Source organism: Ostrinia nubilalis, assembly GCF_963855985.1.
Source record: "Ostrinia nubilalis chromosome W unlocalized genomic scaffold, ilOstNubi1.1 SUPER_W_unloc_1, whole genome shotgun sequence".
Lineage (NCBI taxonomy): Eukaryota > Metazoa > Arthropoda > Insecta > Lepidoptera > Crambidae > Ostrinia > Ostrinia nubilalis.
This window is the reverse complement of record NW_026973566.1, coordinates 843454-865009: the sequence shown is the minus strand read 5'-3', so window position 1 is coordinate 865009 and position 21556 is coordinate 843454. Positions and strand designations below refer to the sequence as shown.

At 45.2% G+C, this 21556-nt stretch overlaps 1 protein-coding gene across 1 annotated transcript; it reads left to right on the top strand.

The window, feature by feature from the left end:
- Positions 1-19116: 19116 nt before the first annotated feature.
- On the top strand, positions 19117-20830 carry LOC135087304 (uncharacterized). Its single transcript, XM_063982103.1, has 2 exons — positions 19117-19488; positions 19544-20830. Exons 1-2 carry the CDS (start codon positions 19117-19119, stop codon positions 20828-20830), a joined length of 1659 nt encoding a protein of 552 aa, XP_063838173.1.
- Positions 20831-21556: the final 726 nt, after the last annotated feature.

Sequence of the window (21556 nt, the reverse complement as noted above, 5' to 3'; positions counted from 1 at the left end):
AAACCAGCCGCTCCAACTTGGATGAAAAAAATTCATTATTCCCAAAAAAAATATCAAAATAAAAATTTTGCCTAGTTTAAACTGACTGTACTGAAAAAAAATTGTACTACGCGAGTGTGGCAAGTGACGTCATAATTTGGCGCATTTAGTAAGGATTCCAAAATGGTATAAAACTTTGTAAAATCTTGCTGTAATTGTCGACAATTTTTGTTTATTGGAAATAATTCCGGTTTTAACTTTAAATCTACCTTGGTTAAAAATATTATTCTCATGTGCCCAAAAATACAAGTTTCTGGCTTAAGTGAGGTGGAGAAGCCATTTTAAAAGGTATGAGCGGGACGGGAGGGCCATCTTACCAAGCAGGGATGTTATGGATATCCGTAACCGTAACCGAAACTATCGGATATCCGAAATAAAAAAATATCCATAACCGTAACCGAAACTGATTCAAAAGTTACGGATAGTTTCGGATAAAGGCGGAGTCTAAGGGTACAATTCCAAACTGCAAAACTCTTATGAAATCTGCAGTATACACGCCGCAGCTGCAATGCCGCGCTGCCGATTTCATAGTTTTGCAGTTTGCGGTTGCAGTTTGCGGTCTGCGGCCCGTCTTGGAATTGTACCTTAAATCTTAATATTTGTTACCAACTTGTCTGGCATTCGCTGGCACCATCTAATATGCCAGCCTGTTTTACCTTTATCATACATAGGTGTCGTCTTAGTTTGTACATAAAGTAGCTATGTGGGTCACGCTCACGCAGCATCTTGCTATTTGTATTATACCTACATTTTTTACATTCTAATAATTCCGTAACCGAAATTATCCGAAACTTTCGGATAATCTGAAATGATTTCATATCCGTGACCGTAACCGAAACCGGTATAATATTATTCTAATATCAGTAACCGTATCCATAACCGAAACTTCATATCCTTATTATCCCTGTGACCAAGTACAAGTGCATGCAGAGCAGGTAGTAAAGGCGCGCGCGCACGGGTGACTTTTGTCACAGTATGTCAACTACTAATTACTGTCATGGTGACAAAAGTTTCTGTGACTGACTGTACGGTAGTCAGTCACAGAAACTTGAATTTTGGGCACATTAGAATAATATTTTTAACCAAGGTAGATAAAGTTAAAAACGGGACTATTTCCAAAAAACCAAAAATTGTCGAAAATTACAGCAAAAATTTACCAAGTGTTATACCATTTTGGAATCCTTACTAAATGCGCCAAATTATGACGTCACTTGCCACACTCGCGTAGTACATTTTTTTTTCAGTACAGTCAGTTTAAACTAGGCAAAATTTTTATTTTGAAAATTTTTTTGGGAATAATGTATTTTTTTTATCCAAGCTGGAGCAGCTGGTTTTGTAATTTTGATAACAATTTAGAGAAGCATTATTCAGGGTTATATAACAAAAAAAAATTTTGGAAAAAGTGAAGATTTGTGGCAACACGAGTAAAAGGACCGTCACCTGGAGTAGAATTTTTAGATTTTTTTTAAATGCCTATTATTTTGAAAATATGCCACATAGATTTTTTTTTATATTTTTCTGATAACCAGGACAACTTGCCTCAACACCCAGTTCCGGCTTGACGTTACATTACGGGACACCCTGTATAGCTCCATAGGTAATCTTGATGACGCTGCACAACTTCAAAAGGACTTGGACTTGGTATTGGAATGGTGTAAGTTGAATCGAATGACCCTAAACGTAGATAAATGATAGCGCGAATGCGAAATTATACACAAATAAAGAAATATAATAAGTAGTTATTTGTTATAATAATAATTAATTTATAATATTTTCTATTATTATATTAAATTCATTTACTGTAATTAATTATTCACAATATTGTTGATTTGTGAGTCTTAAAACACTACGTAATATTGTAAAGAGAAACAAGACGAGCGGCTTGCTGCAAAACAACACCTGCACTAAAACAAGTTTACGTTGCACGTGCAAGCCCCACCTTGCGGGGAGACTCGTTATAAAAGCGGCAAGCCGGCCGAATTGATTCATTCTTATTACGGACACCGAACTGTGAACATCTAATAAAAGTATCAAAATGAGTCATCGTTTTACTGGCGCCCTACGTCGTTCACGATCTCAGTCACCTTCAGATGGACTTCCATGTACAACCCTCACCATCTCCATCTGGTTGGGCGGATACCTGTCCAACTCTAACATCAGAAGAGAGGAGTGAAGAACCTACTACCCGCCCATATGCTGAAGTAGGAAACCCTGACCGACGCACACCTGTTCTGATGAAAAATCCAAGTTCCAAGAACTGTAATCAAGTGTCACTTCTCCGGACACAAGTGGAATTGCTGGCAATATTGAATAAATACCAGACTGTCGACATACGCAAGATTTTCAAGAGCTCTTCAGACCGGTCTTCAGCAGCAATATTTCCTCGGGAACCTCACAGGTCTCATCCCTGGTGAAGAATACACGCATCACAGCCACTCAAGCTCAAGAAAAGAAGCTTTTTACCGATCGACCAGCAAGTTGGACTTTGGACCCGTCGATTGTTCAAGGCGAGGAAACGAACTTGGGTCGGAAACCGGTTTGAGTATTTTGTGAGTTCGTTCCAATTTATTTCCTTTTTTTTTTAGAATTGCTAATAATAGTGCATCTTTTGAATAAAATACTAAATGTGGCCCAATCAAAGGAACACTAACGATTACCCAAAAAACGTAGCTGTTTAAAATCTAAATTAACCATTTTTATTACACTTCTTAAGATTTGGACTGAACTTAGTCAGGAACAATACCTGGAAGGGCGTTTAAACAAATTTGATGCCATATACCCTATTTTTGACGATTTACAGATTGACATCGAGATGCTTACGGAGGATTCCGACGCTGAGATGAAGGAACGCGAGCTGTTTGAAGACCAGTAGCACAAGCTGGCTGCGGCCGCGCGGGGCTTGCTCAGCGCGCCTCGCTGCCAGCAGCGCGATAACGGTTCCGTTTCGAGCAACAATGATGTTCAGCCACCACCAATTAATTTTAAAACTGTCAAAGCGAGACTCTTCCATAGATTTTGTATGGCAATATTAGACTGTAACGTCACTATTTTGTCCACTCAATCAAACTTCTTTTTCAATTACAATTCAACCCAAAATCTTACTTAATCTTATAATGCAACCTAAAACTTACAGATAATTTAAGATTAGTTAAGTTTTTAAGTATCTACTTATTTTTTGAAAATGTTGAACTTTAGAATTGTTGGTAAATGGTGTCAAATACCCAATTAGCGAGTGACAATATTCATACAAAATGTCATTATCAGAATGACCGAACAGTCTTCTAAAGCATAAAAAACGTTTCGGTTCCTTTGCTAAAGTTAAGATATTTTACACAGTGGTCTGGTAATAATTTGAGTCCTAAATACTTAGAGCCGTATCAATCAAATCTTAAAAATTATTGACAATGATCGATCTAAATAAATAAATCATTTATTTTCTCAGAAACATGGTAACAAAATGGTCGATAGAAAATGTCAAATCCAACATGTTTTGTCCGGGATATGCATGCAACTTTTACGAAATTAGAATCTATTAATATTGCATAAATTTAGTCTGGGATACATTAATAAAGAGGTTATTACAACTCAGCCATTTTGCAACTTTGTCTACCGTATTATTAATGTCAAATTCATAATTAATAATGTCATTACAAGTGATAATAATCGAAATGTCATCAGCAAATAATATTGTTTGAAATTCAGTTACATTAGGCAGGTCATTAATGTAAATTAGAAACAGAAGTGGCCCTAAAATGCTTCTTTGAGGTACACCGTATGAATTTATCTTTGGACATGACTTAAAGTATTTTAGTTTTTTAGATTTTTGATCGACTTTGGATATTTCGACATACTGTCGTCGGTAACTACTTAGCCATTGCAGTGCACGACTTCTCAGGCCATAAAACTCACATTTCCGCAGAAGTCTCTCATGGCAGACATAATCAAAGGCTTTGGTCATATCAAACAGTACCACCGCTACATGATCTCCTTTATCAATTGTTTCTGTAATAGTTTTGATCAAATTAAATGCAGCTAAGGTTGTTGATTTACCTTTTTGAAAATCATTTTGATTATCTTTTATAACGTGGTGCTTTTGCAAAAATACAAAGAATACGATGCCAAGTACAAAGTCTCTATATTATACTGTTATATCTCATGAGCATGTTAGGATAGTACCAATCAGAATCTTGAATGAGCCGTGATAGCAAAATAATAAAATGACCATCACAATAATCACTTGTCAAAACAAGCCACAGAATAGCCTCTGAGTTCAGCAGACATTCCTGGAACGGGAATTTGTCAATCCAAGCCAAGGGCCTCTGAGTTTGACAAGTTCCGTATTCCTTAGTGCAGTTGAAACAAGCGATGTGTTTGGCCACTGAGTTTGACAAATCTTTAGGATAGCAAATTACCTGTCAAAACAAGTCACGGAATAGCCTCTGAGTTCAACAGACATTCTTGGAACGGGAATTTGCCAATCCAAGCCAAGGGCCTCTGAGTTTGACAAAAGTTCCGTATTCCTTAGTGCAGTTGAAACAAGCGATGTGTTTGACCGCTGAGTTTGACAAACCTTTAGAACAGCCTCTGAGTTCAACAGACATTCCTGGAACGGGAATTTGCCAATCCAAGCCAAGAGCCTCTGAGTTTGACAAAAGTTCCGTTTTCCTTAGTGCAGTTGAAACAAGCTATAGCAAATTACCTGTCAAAACAAGTCACGGAATAGCCTCTGAGTTCAACAGACATTCCTGGAACGGGAATTTGCCAATCCAAGCCAAGGGCCTCTGAGTTTGACAAAAGTTCCGTTTTCCTAAGTGCAGTTGAAACAAGCTATGTCTTTGACCGCTGAGTTTGACAAACCTTTAGTCAGAAAAATCTTATGTTAAAACCTCTGAGTCTGGATAAAAAAAAAAAAATGTTGTCCTTTTAGATTAACGAGACCGCTAGCTCGAGCACGAGCTGCTTGTCAGCATGGCCGTGATAGCGCGAATGCGAAATTATACACAAATAAAGAAATATAATAAGTAGTTATTTGTTATAATAATAATTAATTTATAATATTTTCTATTATTATATTAAATTCATTTACTGTAATTAATTATTCACAATATTGTTGATTTGTGAGTCTTAAAACACTACGTAATATTGTAAAGAGAAACAAGACGAGCGGCTTGCTGCAAAACAACACCTGCACTAAAACAAGTTTACGTTGCACGTGCAAGCCCCACCTTGCGGGGAGACTCGTTATAAAAGCGGCAAGCCGGCCGAATTGATTCATTCTTATTACGGACACCGAACTGTGAACATCTAATAAAAGTATCAAAATGAGTCATCGTTTTACTGGCGCCCTACGTCGTTCACGATCTCAGTCACCTTCAGATGGACTTCCATGTACAACCCTCACCATCTCCATCTGGTTGGGCGGATACCTGTCCAACTCTAACATAAATGTTTCGTTGTTACGTTTACAAAGAAATTAAACACTATTAACTTTAATTACTCTCTAAATGCGTGCCGTGTGGGGACGGCCGTAAAAGAATACTTTTCCCCACCGCCGACAGGAGGCGTGTCGTAAGAGGCGACAAAACCCCTGTAGCACCAGACGGGCAGCAGCGTCTGCGTGCGAAACCAAACAAAAAACTGCGATCGCCAACCCGCCTGCCAAGCGTGGCGATTAGGGCAAAACCCTCCAGAATGGTTTTACAAACAATAAAACGGCCCCTAGTCCCCGGCGGCCCCACTATCCCGTACCACGGTAGCGGTGGAGCGGTGGAGACTATGTATGAGGATATTTCCAGAGCCATACATAGCTCCCGGTCCCATTTTACCGTTGTGATGGGGGACTTCAACGCGAAGCTGGGAATACGAAGCGATAATGAGCTGAAAGTGGGGCAATTTGGGTACGGAGAGAGGAACGCACGTGGCCAACTGCTGGCTGGCTTTATGGAGAAGGAGGGCCTCTTTATGATGAACTCCTTCTTCAGAAAGCCAAAACAGCGAAAGTGGACATGGCTGCATCCCAATGGCGCTACAAAAAATGAGATAGACTTCATCTTGTCGACGAAGAAGCATATATTCAATGATGTCTCTGTGATCAATTCGGTCAAAACAGGAAGCGATCACCGGATGGTAAGAGGCACATTGAATATCAGACCCAAGCTCGAGAGATGTCGACTGATGAAGTCTACGCTCCGCCCAGCGCCCATCCAACTCCAAAACCCCGAAAGCTTTCAGCTCGAGTTGCAAAATCGTTTCGAATGCCTAGGAGACTGCGAAAATGTGGACGAATACAATGACAGGTTCGTGGAAATTGTCCAAACGACTGGGTCTAAGTTCTTTAAAACCCGTCGTTCAAAAGGAACCAAAAAGATCTCTGACCTCACCAATCAACTCATGGAAGAGAGACGGAACTTGGTTCTGCAGTCCTCTGAAGATGCTGCTCAGTATCGGCGCCTTAACAGACAGATCTCCAAGTCTTTGACCCGCGACCTACGCCAATTTAATACAGACCGTATTAAAGAGGCGATTGAGCGAAACAAGGGCTCTAAAGTGTTCGCAAGAGATCTGTCTGTTGGCCAAAGTCAACTGACCAAGCTGAAGACAGAGGATGGCAGAGCCATTTCGTCGGGGCCGGAGATATTGGAAGAGGTTGAGAAGTTCTACGGACAATTATACACGAGTGTACGCGCACCTGTCACAAATCTAGCCGAAGACCCAAGAGCTAGACTGACCCGACACTATACCGAAGATATCCCGGACGTCAGTCTGTACGAGATTAGAATGGCTCTCAAACAGCTAAAGAACAACAAGGCACCGGGTGATGATGGAATCACGGCTGAGCTTTTGAAGGCAGGCGGAACGCCGGTACTAAGGGCTCTTCAGAAGCTGTTCAATTCCGTCATCCTCGAAGGAAAAACGCCTACGACATGGCACAGAAGTGTGGTGGTACTCTTCTTCAAAAAAGGTGACAAAACCTTGTTGAAGAATTATAGACCCATCTCACTTCTGAGCCATGTCTACAAACTGTTTTCAAGAGTCATTACGAATCGTCTCGCTCGCAGGCTCGACGACTTCCAGCCTCCCGAACAAGCCGGTTTCCGAAAAGGCTTTAGTACCATAGACCACATACATACGCTAAGGCAGATTATACAGAAGACCGAGGAGTATAATCAACCACTTTGCCTGGCGTTTGTGGATTATGAGAAAGCCTTCGATTCGGTCGAGACCTGGGCAGTGCTACAGTCTCTCCAAAGGTGCCAAATTGACTATCGATATATCGAAGTGTTGAGGGGTTTGTACAAAAACGCCACAATGTCGGTCCGCCTCCAGGATCGGGACTCGAAACCTATCCAGTTGCAGCGAGGGGTAAGACAGGGAGACGTCATATCTCCAAAACTGTTTACCACCGCCCTGGAAGATGTCTTCAAGCTTCTGGACTGGAACGGATTTGGCATAAATATCAACGGCGAGTACATCACCCACCTTCGATTCGCGGACGATATCGTAGTCATGGCTGAGACCTTGGAGGATCTAGGCACAATGCTCGATGGCCTCAGTAGAGCGTCTCAACAAGTGGGCCTCAGAATGAACATGGACAAGACAAAAATTATGTCTAATGTCCGTGTTGCACCCACTCCTCTGAAGGTTGGAGACTCTACACTCGAAGTTGTTGACAATTATGTATACCTGGGACAAACAGTCCAGTTAGGTAGGTCCAACTTCGAGAAAGAGGTCAATCGTCGAATCCAACTCGGATGGGCAGCGTTCGGGAAGCTTCGCCATATACTCATGTCCGAAATACCGCAGTGTCTCAAGACAAAAGTGTTCGAGCAGTGTGTGTTGCCAGTGTTGATATATGGATCCGAAACGTGGTCGCTTACTATGGGCCTCATAAGAAGGCTCAAGGTCACCCAAAGGGCGATGGAGCGGGCTATGCTCGGAGTTTCCCTGCGTGATCGAATCAGAAATGAGGAGATCCGTAGGAGAACCAAAGTAACCGACATAGCTCGCAGAATTGCTAAAATCAAGTGGCAGTGGGCGGGGCACATAGCTCGTAGAGACGATGGCCGTTGGGGCAGGAAAGTTCTCGAGTGGCGACCACGGGCTGGAAGACGTAGAGTGGGCAGGCCTCCTACTAGGTGGACCGACGATCTGGTAAAGGTCGCGGGAAGAGCCTGGATGCGGGCAGCGCAGGACCGTTCATTGTGGAAAACCTTGGGGGAGGCCTTTGTCCAGCAGTGGACGTCATTTGGCTGAAACAACAACAACTCTCTAAATAACCACACCCTTCTCCGTAAGTCTTTAGTCAGGGACTTGGGAGTTATGTTTGATAGTGAATTGTCTTTCAGGTCGCACTATGATTGCATTGTGGACAGAGCGTCGTGTATGTTGGGCTTCGTTCATAGAATATCAAAGCACTTTAAAAACATCTCGTCTTATTTAACACTTTACTTTGCTTTGGTTCGCAGTTTATTAGAATATAACACGGTAATTTGGTCTCCATTTTATCAAGTTCACATTAATAAAATCGAACAAATCCAAAGACGATTTCTTAGGCTGATTTGTTTTAGAATTCATCTTCATCGCACGTTGCGTTCCTACAGGGAAAGACTTACCAAGTTTGGAATGACATCACTGTCCTGTCGTAGAGTGCAGCTTGACTTAATGTTGCTTTACAAAATTGTTAACTCTAAAATTGATTCGCCAAATTTACTGTCACAGTTAAATTTCAATACCCATAGTCGCGTTCGCAGACCTAAATTATTCAGTCTCAATGTTTACACTAATAATATTTCGTATTTTAATCCCGTAACACGAATGTGCCGTCAGTATAATGAGCTTGTCGCTGACTGTGACGATATTGATATTTTTCATTGCAGTCAGGCTAAATTTAGGAAGAGTGTATCTGATAATCTTAGAGATACCTAGCTGAGTTGGTGGCTTTTTGAATTTTATCCATGGGTTGCACCATTTTGCTTTATGTGTTTTATCTTGCTGTATTTTATCTTTTCTGAATATGTTTTGAACTTTGCAATAACGTCTGCTGTTTAGTTTTTTGATGTAGTATGTACATACTAAGGGTAACAACCTAGTCCATAAAATCGCAGTGTATTAAAATTTGTAAATCATATTTTGGCTGTAACCTGTTTTGTACGTCTTAAATAAATAAATAAATAAATTTATTGAATAAAAACTTAGCCTAAATACAAGAAACTTAAATGGGACTATGAAATTATTTGGTTAGTAACAATATGTTAATTAAGGTAGTATACCTAAACTAAGCAAAAATGTTTGCCTGTGTTTTAGGTATCCATACTTATTATGTAAGTTAGTGCTTATTAAACAGATATTATAAATAATTACACCAAAACAATGTTGATAAAGGTAAAGGTTGACAATTTTGTTACATAAATAAAATTTTGCTGACAGAATGTTTATTTATAGCTAGCATACCTAAAGTAATTTAACTAATAACTATTAACAGGTTTTCTGTATCATCATATGTTTTACCCTTGAGCCATTTCTGCAGTGCATATTTACATTCTTTGCTGTTCATTGGGTATATACAGAGATACTTGTTTATACTGTTGTACAAAAAGCTTCCTAGAAAACAAAAGAATTTGTGGGTATGCTGTCTGTTAAATCGCTCAGAGGGACATACGATGTCGGCGCGCCTTTTGTTGGCTTTGAGGTCGGGATTAAAGGGAGTTAGTGAGTGTTTTTTGAGGATTGTTAGTAATACGAAAAGTTGACGTACTGATAGAACGTCGCATTTCGTAAGAAGCTCTACTGTAGGGAAGCGTGTTGGTCGGAAAGTGCTTACTTTCAGAACAGCTCTTTGAGCTATTTCTAAGCGTATTAGTGTAGTTTTATGCGTGCCTCCCCAGGATGTAATAAAGTAAGTAATTAATGACTGACATAGCGTGAGGTAGACAGTTTTGAGAAGAGGACCCTTAGCCACGTGTCTCAGATTTTTGAAGGCAAATATCAATTTTCTGACTCTAGATGTGAGAGCTTCGACGTGAGCTTTAAAGTTCAGGTGTTTGTCAATGATTAGACCTAAGTATTTCATATTATCAGTACTATTTAAATAAGGGCATGCACATGCTTGTTGAGAATTAGTGCAGGAATGGGCTTTAATGGAGTATAAGTTTGAGGTAGGCTGCGAGAAAGCATTGTAGGAGAATGTTATGAACTTAGTTTTATCTACATTAAAGGTTAGTAAGTTGTTTTTAAGCCACTGATTGACAGAGTCGAAACCGAGTTGAGCTTGTGCGAACGCGTCACTCCAGGTGTTTGCGCTAAACATTAGAGCTGTATCATCGGCGTACGATATTATTTTCCCTTTGTTGTCGGGAAGTGGAAGTAGGCATAGGTCATTGATATACGTGAGAAATAACAGCGGCCCCAGTATGCTACCCTGTGGAACCCCATATTCGACAGTTAACTCTTCACTCACTTCATCATCTATAATTACACGTTGAGTTCTTTCCGAAAGATAATCCTTGATTAGAGTATGAGGAATTCCTCTAAAACCGAGGTCGTATAATTTCTTTAGAAGCATTGGTATCGAAATTGTATCGAAAGCTTTTGCAAGATCAAGGAAGATGACTAAGCATTTATTACCTGAGTCTAGTTGTCTCGCAATGTAATTGGTGAGCTCATGTACTGCGTCATCAGTAGACCTATTCGGTCTGAAACCGAATTGAGTGTCTGCCAAAAGTTTATTTTTTTCTAAATAATTTAAGAGTCTGTTATAAATAAGCCTTTCAAGGATCTTGGAAATGGATGGCAGTAAAGCTATTGGGCGGTAGTTATTCATTTGCTCAACTTCGGCCTCGTCAGTGTTAAATAGGGCAAACGAGTGTAATGTTTGTAATTTGGAAGGGTTTTGCATAGAGGGAAAAAGTTGCGTGCAATTTAGTTTAGCTTTTTCAGCGAGATTTTTGCCTATATTAGTAAAGAACTTGTTTACACAATTTACGGATTGTGCAGCCGAGGCGGAATTCATGATTAGTTGCCGAGCGGAAGATTTGGTGTTAGTAGTGTAGGTGATATTTTTGATGACTTTCCACAATTTCTTTTTGTCATGACCTGCTTTATGAATTTCGTCACGTTCATACTGACGCTTTAATTTTTTTAAAAGATTATTACAGAAATTGCTATACCTAAAATAAATTATTTTATGAGTTTCACTGTCTGGTGTTCTTGTGTATTTTTTATGAAGTTTGTCTCGATGTCTTATGCAGCGCAGAAGACCTGGAGTTATCCATGGTTTCTTAATTTTGGAACTACTGGTTGAATATACAGTCCGTGTATTTTGTACAATTATCTTTTTTAGTGAATTTATAAGATAATTGGCCGATCTATTGACGTCATCTGAACTGTAGAAAGGCGTTAAATCTAAGTTTTCAAGGTCATGGAGCGCTGATTGAGCACACATAGTTGATCGTTTCGGCATACTGTAAGATTTTTGGTAGCGCTTTTCTAAGCACAACAGCAAGGAATTGTGGTCGATCAATGAGGAAGTTAGTACTAAAGTTTGTAGTGGGATGATACTTTTTGCTTATATATGGTCTAAGCAGTTACCCGACCTAGTGGGATGGAGATGAGTAGGTAGGAAACCTAGATAAGCTGCAAAGGTCAGGTATTCCTGTGACCTACTTTCGATATTGCCGAGTTTGATGTCGATATTTATATCGCCCATAATGAATACATTTTTAAAGTTTGATACTTGTTGTAAAATTTGATTCAATGACTGTAGGAAATTGGTAATATTATGATATGATGGTGAACGATATATAGCTACAATTGCCGTATCTGTCCCTATCTTTGCTATGAGACAATTTGCATCCACTATGTCGGGTTCCTCCACAGTGACCTTGCTCAAATTACTTTTAATGTACAGAGTTACGCCGTCGTTTTGTAAAATATTAGTTTTGTTAGTTACGTACGAATCATACCCTAGTAGCTGAGGAATTGGAGGGGAAGAGGTGAGCCAGCATTCAGTTAAGACTAACATGTCTATTTCCACATTAATTTGGCTAAGTATCGCTAACATTCCATTAAAGTTACAATTGATGCTACGAATATTCTGCATGAAAATGTTAAGACTACTTTTAATATTATTATTAGATAAATAGGACGAGCATGAATGTGGGTCACATACTATTGATTCAAATTCGTAAGAAGAGTCTATGTCCTTAATAAAATCAGGTGATATATTACCCATCCCTATGCTTGTAGAACTGGTTGTGTGGCGCTCTAGGCGCCTCCATAGTCTATGGAATTCAGATATCGAGCCTCAGCAGTTTTCCGAGCGGGACATTGTTCATCTCCTGTTTTATGTTGGCTCGGTTTGTTGTATCGCCGACACGTAGCGCAATTGGCAGGTTCTTGTTGCTTTGGGCATTCTTTAATTGAATGCCCGACGTGGCTGCAGTGCCCACAGGTGGATTCAGTCTCTCGACAATATTTAGCCGAGTGCCCGTATTGTTGGCATTTGAAACACCTGGTCACAATTGTATAATCCCGTACTATGCATGAGGTCCAATTTATGAAAACCCTTTCCTGCTGAATAATAAGCTTTCGGAGGTCAGAGGGTAGTTCAAGTATATAGTTACAGTGACTCGCATCCTTTTTGCCGGATTTGTGGCTAAGTTTTACCTTGGCTAAGAACGCTTCTCGCTCTATATGCTGATGTTTACCCGAAATATTTTGCTCAAATAAACATTCCAGAAGTTCCTTTTCGGGGGTATTGGCGGGCACTCCTAGTAATATAACTTTTGGCATCCTATTTGTGGTCTCTTCAATTTTCAGGCCCGAGGTTCTCAGCTGTTCTGACTGCTTGAGCTTCTCAAGGTCATCCTTACCTTCAGCGCTAATAATAACACCTCCCTCTTTGGTTTTAGGGTTCCGTACCTCAAAAGGAAAAAACGGAACCCTTATAGGATCACTTTGTTGTCCGTCCGTCCGTCTGTCAAGACCCTTTTTCTCAGGAACGCGTGGAGGTATGAAGCTGAAATTTATATCAATTACTCAGGTCTACTGTCCCTTGAAGCTGTGAAAAAATCAAACTTCTAAGCCAACGCAATCAAAAGATACAGCCGTTTATGCCGCAAATTTTCGACACTTGCAAGGGAATCAAAACCTACAGGGTGCTTCCCGTGAACTCAGAATCTTGAAATTTGGTACGAAGCAACGTCTTATAGCATAGATAAAGGAAAAATTACGAAAACCATAAATGTTTAGTTACATCACATAATATATATTTTTTTAATAATTTTAAACTTACTACCCATTTCCTCATAAACGCGTAGAGGTATTAAATTGAAATTCATACCAAATACTCAGGTCTATAATACCTTTAAGCTGTAACAAAATCAAACTTCTATGTCAACGCAATCAAAAGAAACAGCAATTTAAGCTGCATATTTTGAAACTCGCAAGTACTCGCAAGGGAATCAAAACCTAAAGGGTACTTCCAGTCGACCTAGAATCTTGAAATTTGGCATGAAGCAACGTTTTATAGCACACATAAAGGGAAAATTCCGAAAACTTTAAATTTTTAGTTACATTACAAAATATATATTTTTTAATAAATATAAACTTATTACTTTTTTCCTCATGAACGCGTAGAGCTATTAAGTTGAAATTCATATCAAATAATTAGATCTAATTGCCTTTAACCCGTGAAAACCAAACAAAACCAAACCTTGAACCAGATTTCTAAATAGTGACTAAAAAACTTAGTAAATAAATAACTTTAATAAAAGAACTTTCGCAAGTCTGCTGCAAGGCTAGTATAAGTGTTTCAGTTATATTATAGATAAATGATATATGTTAATATAAAATAAAGGATTACTTAAACGATAAAGAGATCTTTGTCTTAAATTTATGCTCCTCCTCCATCTTTCCCCATTGTAATGTTATGAATTTCATTTTGCAATAAAAATACCATAGTTATGACTCGATTGTCGTAATGAACGAACTTTGTAAACCTTGCAGGTTTGTACGGAACCCTCGGTGCGCGAGTCCGACTCGCACTTGGCCGGTTTTTTCTCATTCCGCGTATGCAGTTTAAGTTCTTCGGGCTTGATTATTGTTTGAATGAGCTTTTTCGTGTCTTCGCTCGACTTATCTTTGCTAGTTGGGTAAATGGCCAAAGTGCTGGTGCTCGAAGGTCGTGCGATCGTATGTTTGGTAGTTCGTACCACGTGAGCGAAAGATAAGCTAGGTGGTTGAACTTGGGGGGCAGTACGTATGCATTCTTTCAGGTCCTGAATCTGTTCCCCAATTTGATTTGACGTCTCTTTTTGGTCCGTTAAGGCATTGATAGTCAGTTGGGCTGAGATGTATCTTTGTTTCAGACACTGATATTGTACGGCTAACTGAGATACACCTCCCATGACATTTCTGCTATAGTTGTTGATTTTCAGTTTCTGCTCAGTGTTCATCTTTCCCTCAGCAGATATGTTGCATATCTCACTCAGGCAATTCTCAATTGATGAAAGCCATTTTTGTATTTCCTGGGTCGATACAGTACTTTCAATGTTCGACTCAGTGGGGGGTTGGGCTACCTTAGCTTGTGGTTTATGTTGTGGTGGAGGGGGGCTGCGACTGGTCCTGGTGCTCCTACCAAAGGGACTCTCCATTCTCGTATTTAGTATTCACAATGACACTAAAACCCAGGTAAAGTATGTCAATGTCTGCATGACTAACACGCGCTGACACAGATTTATGCGATGTATGCACGACACTGATTTTATTTAGTGTAAAAATAATTTAATAATTGTTTGCTGATGGCACGTCCATCTGCAACGGTGCAAATTGATGATTGGTATGGATATAATAATTGGATAAGGTCAAGCTGCGGATGCGGTTGCGCGCGTTGACACCCTGGGCAGGCAGCTGGCCCACTCCAACACCTTGCTAGAGGCGAAGGAGCGTGAGCTGGAGGCCCTGCGCGCGCAGCTGGACGCAGTAAGGTCAGCCCCCCCTACAGGGCCAACGGAAGCCGCCCCGCGCCGCCCCACCTTCCCAATGCCTGCCCCAAAGGGAGTACCCAATGCCTGCCCCCAGTGGCCCCGTCCTGGCCGTGTACCCGGCGGAGGCCAACACCACCTTGAAGACTGCCGAGGAGACCAAAACGGCCTTGAAACAGGGTGTCAACCCGCGCACAACCCGTCTGCAGGTGGAGCATGTCCGCAAGGTCGGTAACGCCGGAGTGGTGGTGCAGACCAACAGCGTCGAGGCCGCGAACCGGTTCAGGGCCACGGTCCCCGACACCCTGCGGGTGGTCGAGCCCCGCCCTCGCCTGCCTCGTGTGGCCATCCATGGCCTGTCTGCTGATGTGAAGACCGACGACTTTTTGGACATGCTCCACGAGCAGAACCTGGAGCTGGACCAGGAGTGGCCGCTTGCCCGCCTGAAAAAGGAGGGCAGGGTGGCCTTCAAGAAAAACCGCCCGCGCAGCCGCGATACGACGGTCATCCTGGAGGTGACATCCGCCCTTCGCGCCCGTCTCCTACAACAGGGGACAGTTTACTTGGTGTGGGACGTCTGCCGCGTAGAAGACTACGTGGGCGTGACGTGCTGCACCAAGTGTCAGCTCTATGGACAACCGGAGCGGTACTGCCGGTCCACCGAGGCGTACTGCGGGAAGTGCTGCAGCACAGAGCACCGTTCCGCCGACTGCACTGCGGAGACACCACGCTGCGCGACCTGCACCCGCTTCAAGAAGCCGGGTGCAGAGGGACACACCACCGCATCTCCGCAGTGCCCTGCGAAATTGTTTGCTCAGAGCAGAATGGTTGCCGCTACTAGATACAGCGTTCGATAGCAGGATTCTACGGGTAGGGCAGATCAACCTGGCGGGCGCAGCGCTTGCCACGGAGGAGCTGCCGGCGCTGGCGCGCGAGCTGGGACTCGACATCGTTCTAACCCAAGAACAATACTCGAGGTCCCAGTTCATCATCCAGTCCGGCCCCACCTCCCGTGCGGGCGTCTTCGTCTGCCGGCCGGACCTAACCGTCGCTGCGCTTCACCACCTATCCACGGTCGATTGCTTCGTTGTGCATGTGCGGGAGGTTGACACCTACCTGGTGTCGGCCTACTTCAAGTACGGCGACAGCATCGACCCGCACCTTCAGCATCTGGAGACAGTGATGGAGGCCCTGCGCGGCAAGAGCACTATTATAGGCGTGGACAGCAATGCCCACTCCGTGTTGTGGCACTGCGCGGAGGAACAATGCCGCGGCCGAGGCCGCATCGAGGACCATCGCAGGGACGCGGTCGAGGACTTCATCCTCGGCCACTCCCTCCTACTGCACAACACTGAAGGCCAACCAGCTACCTTCAGCACTGTCAACGGCGAGTCCAATGTGGATCTCACCTTGTCCACAAGGAGAGTACGCATTTCCAAATGGAGAGTGCACCCGGAGGCCAGCACATCTGACCATCGCCTCATCACATTCGAGGTATGCCAGCCGTCCCTTAGATTGAATTTGGAGCGCACAGAGCCAATCGAGGAGCCTCGGGGGTTTCGGGATCGGGGGGTCAGTTGGGTTTACTTTCGGGACACGATTCACTGGAGCATGGGTCGCATCGATTTTCGCAAGCCTGCCAACGAGGTAAGCAGGGACTTCACAGACGTGATTGTCCGGTCTGCTCAAACAGCCCTCGGTCACAAGAGGAAGACCCGGGAAGCAGGCTACGAATGGTGGACTCCTGAGTTGGATCGGCTTCGCAAGCAGTGTGGCGCTTCACGTCGGGTGTGGCAGAGGTCGCGGAAGCGTGGTGGCCTTGCGGAGGAGGTGGCAAGGGACGCGTTTCACCGCGACCGGACGCTGTATCGGAGGAGGAAGGAAGAAACCGAGGTCGCGTATTTCCGGGGGCTTGCCGAGTCCGGCAACCAAGACCCCTGGGGTCTGGCCTACCGAGTCGCCAGCGGGCGGAACCGTCCTCCCGCTAACGTGGTCAACGGCACGAAGTTCGCCGAGGGACACGCGGGGAGCGTTGATGAAGCCATGCACGGTCTTGTGCATGCGCTGTGCCCGGACGACGATCCGTCTAAGGACACAGCGTACCACAACCAGGTGCGGACCTCGGCTGCCATCCTCCCTGCGGGTCCCGCCGCCCTTCCTCCTACTCGTGAGTATTTGGGGATCATGATTAGGCAGTTGCCTAACACGGCACCAGGGCTCGACGGGGTCACCGCCAGGATTTTGCGCCAAGTCTGGGCCGCTGCATCGGTGGAATTCCATTTGGTGTATGCCCGCTGCATAGATGAAGGCGTCTTCCCGGACGTCTGGAAGGACGGTCGTCTCGTGGTCCTGCCAAAGGGCAATGACAAGCCGCTCACCGATCCAAAAGCGTACCGTCCGATCACGCTTCTGTCCGACCTTGGGAAGTTACTTGAACGTGTTATGCTGTGGTGTGCGCCGCAGATATCCAGTGGCATTTCGGACTGTCAGCATGGGTTCTCTCCGGGTAAGTCCACGGTCACGGCACTTGACGCCGTTATAGGTACCGGCAGGACGTCCACGGCGCGCTATGTCCAAGCGATCTTCCTTGACATCTCTGGTGCGTTCGACAATGCCTGGTGGCCCATGATCATGGTCAAGGTGAAAAGGGGAGGATGCCCGCCTAACATCTATAAGATGTTGGCGAGCTACTTCTCTGGACGCCGGGTTGGCCTGATCGCGGGTAGCCGGGTGTTGTGGAAGGTTTCCACCATGGGGTGTCCGCAGGGATCCGTGCTCGGACCAACACTGTGGAACGTCCTGATGGACGACTTGCTGCGATTGCCAATGCCAGGGGGGGTTAGCATGGTGGCTTACGCCGACGACGTCACCATTTTGATCGAGGCAAACTCGAGGGCTGCCATAGAAGCAGCGGCCGCCGAGACCCTAAGTCTGGTGACCGACTGGGGTGTCCGTAACAGACTGGGCTTTTCCCCTGCCAAGTCATCTACGATGACGATCAGGGGAAAACTCCAGAGACCCCCAGTCATTCGCTTCGGAGGTGCGTCGATCCGTTCAGTGAACGTCGCAACCGTGCTCGGCGTGGCAATCGACAGCAGTCTCCTGTTCTCGATGCATGCGCAAGGGATCGTAGATCGCGCGGCCAAATGCTTAGGGAAGATGTCGCGTGTGTCGGCGTCTTCCTGGGGCATTCGTTACCCAGGCCTTCGCATTTTGTACCAGGGCACTTTTGTTGCAACCCTTGCGTATGCAGCGGCATGCTGGTACGAGCGCCTCTCGGTGCAGTCCATGCGCACCACTATTCTCCGGGGGCAGCGGCCTGCACTGGTGCTACTGACCAAAGCCTATCGGTCGGTCAGCACAGCCGCGCTCCCGGTGCTTGCTGGCGTATTACCCGCGGACTTGGAGGTTTCCCGCGCTGGCATGACGGACATGGCCCGCAGGGACACGCCCAGGGACGCGATGGGCAGACGGAAACGAGAAATTTTGGAGTCGGTGCTGGATACTTGGCAGACCAGATGGGAGGGGGAGACGAAGGGTCGCGAGCTCTTCCAATTCTTCCCCGACGTGGCTGGGAGACTCGGCATGCGCTGGGTCGTACCAGATTATGTTACTTCCCAGATACTTACGGGGCATGGGTGCTTTAACAAGCGCCTGTGCGATATGCGTCTCCGGACCGCCGCGGAATGCGAATGTGGGGAACGTGAAGAGGACAGGCACCACGTTCTGTGGTCCTGCCCTTTGTACGAAGACTTACGCCAAGCTCTGCTTCAAGGAATCGTGCTCGAGAGACCCGGACCTGCCTGGTACTCCGATCTCGTCTCTTCGGAGGCGAACTTCGCCCGGCTGCGCGAATTTGCGTACGGCTGGCATAGAAGGAGGACAGCTAGCGCTGCACGGCACCAGATGGTGCCATCCGTGCCGTGATTGTCAGGCCCCAGAAGGGGGAGAACTGAAATATAGGGACAAGGACGAAGAAAAATAACTTGTAGGGAGTCAAGAAGTGTGGCGCGGTGGAGTGCAATCTGCCTTAGGCAGCCGCAATTCCGCGCACACCTCCCGCGATTCGGCCAGTATAACCGCAAGGTTGATGGCCATGGGTGGTAGTGGGTTGCCCGATCGCGGCGGCCAAGGTTTTGTCGGAGGCTGGCCGATTCTTGATTGGTTGGTCTTCGGCCGCGTGCAGATCCTTGAGACCCGCCCCATGCGCTACTTTAAGTGCATGGGGTTGGGACACGCCCGACAGCTATGTCCCTCCCAGACGGACCGCAGCGAGTTGTGCTTCAGATGCAGCAGCACGGGACACAAAGCGGCGGAATGCACGGCTGACGCGCGTTGCGCGGTCTGTGACGAGAATGGCCGAGATGCCAACCACCACATGGGGGGGAGGAACTTTAATCCTCCCCAAACGAGAGGGAAGACAGCCGCCGGGGTCCTTGTCCCCTTGGTAGCAGAGGAGCACCAGGAAGTGTGCGAGGAGGCAGATATGATTGATGGCTAGTCGGCATATCTGTCTCCTCCAGGCGAATTTAAACCACGCCGCTGGGGCGCAGGATCTCTTCCATCAGTCCCTAGCGTCGTGGAACATCGATGTTGCGGTCGCCGCGGAGCCCTACTGGGTCTCCCCCCAAGCCCACTGGGCAGGGGACGCTGTGGGTGACGTGGCGATTGTCTGTCGGACGGGGCCCACCGCAAAACCTCTCCTGCCACGGGAGCGAGGTCCTGGGTTCGTGTCGGCCGTCTGGGAATACGGGATAGTGGGCGTATACATTTCGCCCAACCGGCCCCTGTCGGATTTCGAGGCGTACCTCCGCGTGTTGGGACCGGTGATTCAGAGGCTTGCGCCGCTTCAGGTCATCCTCATGGGCGACCTGAACGCCAAATCACGGTCCTGGGGCGGGAACGCCACCGATGTCCGAGGCCGGGCCCTAGAGGACTGGGCGGCGGAAGTCGGACTGTCGGTCCTGAACACCGGGACAGACTACACGTGCGTGCGGCCGCAGGGCAATTCAAGGGTGGACGTTTCTTTCGCCACCCCTGTGGTGGCACGCCGTGTGGTCAACTGGCGGGTAATGGAGGAGGAGACACTCTCGGATCACCTGTACATCCGATTTGAGATCTCCCCCTCCCTGAGCCCTAATGCTCCTCGTCAGTCCGGCCGCTCGGCCTTTCCCAGATGGGCTATCACCAAGCTGGACAGAGAAAAGGCTGAGGAAGCCGCCATTGTCCAAGCTTGGTGCTCCAAAGGAAGGACCCCTCCTCCGGACGCCGATACCGGTGCCACCCGCCTCCGCGCGGCTCTGACGGTGACCTGCGACTCTGCGATGCCGAGAGCCTGTTGCGCGCCAAACCGACGGCAGGTGTACTGGTGGTCTCAGGAGATAGCGGATCTCTGGGCCACCAGCAACGCTGAGAGAAGAGCCTACACGCGCCACCGCCGACGCGCATCACGCGATCCAGCGGAGGAAGCCCGCCTCTACGAGGTCTTCAAGGAGGGTAAGCAGATCCTCAATGTGGCTATCCTGGAGGCCAAGGCGGAGGCTCACAACTCCATGCTGGAGGAGCTCGATGCGGACCCGTGGGGGCGCCCATACCGTGCTGCGCGCAACAAGCTGCGCAGCCAATCAGCGCCCATCACGGAGACTATGGAACCGGACCTCCTTCGGCAAGTAGTTGGGAGCCTGTTCCCCGAGCAGGGGGGCCATCGTGCCCCAGCCCTTCCCCAGCCGAGGAATCTTCAACCGGAGCCTCCGATTCCCCCAGATCCTTCGCCTGGTCATGCGGGTGGAGGAGAACGAGGATCAGAGTAGTTAAAAATTGGCGCACCTGGATCACTCGACGCTCCAGGTGCCCCAATTTTTTAATACTTGAACTATTCATTGAATTGAATGAGAAGTTGTTTTACACAATCATTCAAATAGTACTTTCTAATTTTTGAATACTCCATCTATTCATTGAATTGAACGAGAAGTTGTTTTACGCAATCATTCAAATAGTACTTTCTAATTTTTGAATACTTGATCTATTCATTCAATTGACTGATAAGTTCTTTTATTTCACTATCATTTAAAATCTAGAATTACTATGTTAAACACAGTGAATTTTAGTCCAGTTGAACTGCCTCTTGAATTAACTGATTGTCCTCACATTCAGATTAAATCGAAACTCTTTTTAAACATTATTCACAACGGATTTAGTTAGGCTTAAGTTCAATAGTGTTGAAACTTGTGGCTATCTAGTCAGAATATTATGAATAGAAATGCTACCTTACTAATTTACAGAGACATCATACTATAAAATAGGTTTTATTGAAAGGAAAACACAAAACTGTTTAGTGAATAATGGGAGGTATTTATTAAAATATTATTCGACAGTAATTAACAATATTTAATTACTTTGTAAGCAATATAGTGGAAATATGGCCAGCAAATTAACACAAAATAACATATTTACAATATAATAGAACACAAAATAATATCATAATACAAAATAATATCAGCACAGAGATAATTATAAAAAATAACTTACATTCGGCG

Bases quoted from the DNA above. Each gene is read 5' to 3' on its own strand.
- LOC135087304 (XM_063982103.1), top strand. From the start codon at position 19,117: ATGGGTGGTAGTGGGTTGCCCGATCGCGGCGGCCAAGGTTTTGTCGGA. The intron at 19,489-19,543 runs GTGTGCGAGGAG...TGTCTCCTCCAG, and splicing joins TAGCAGAGGAGCACCAGGAA to GCGAATTTAAACCACGCCGC.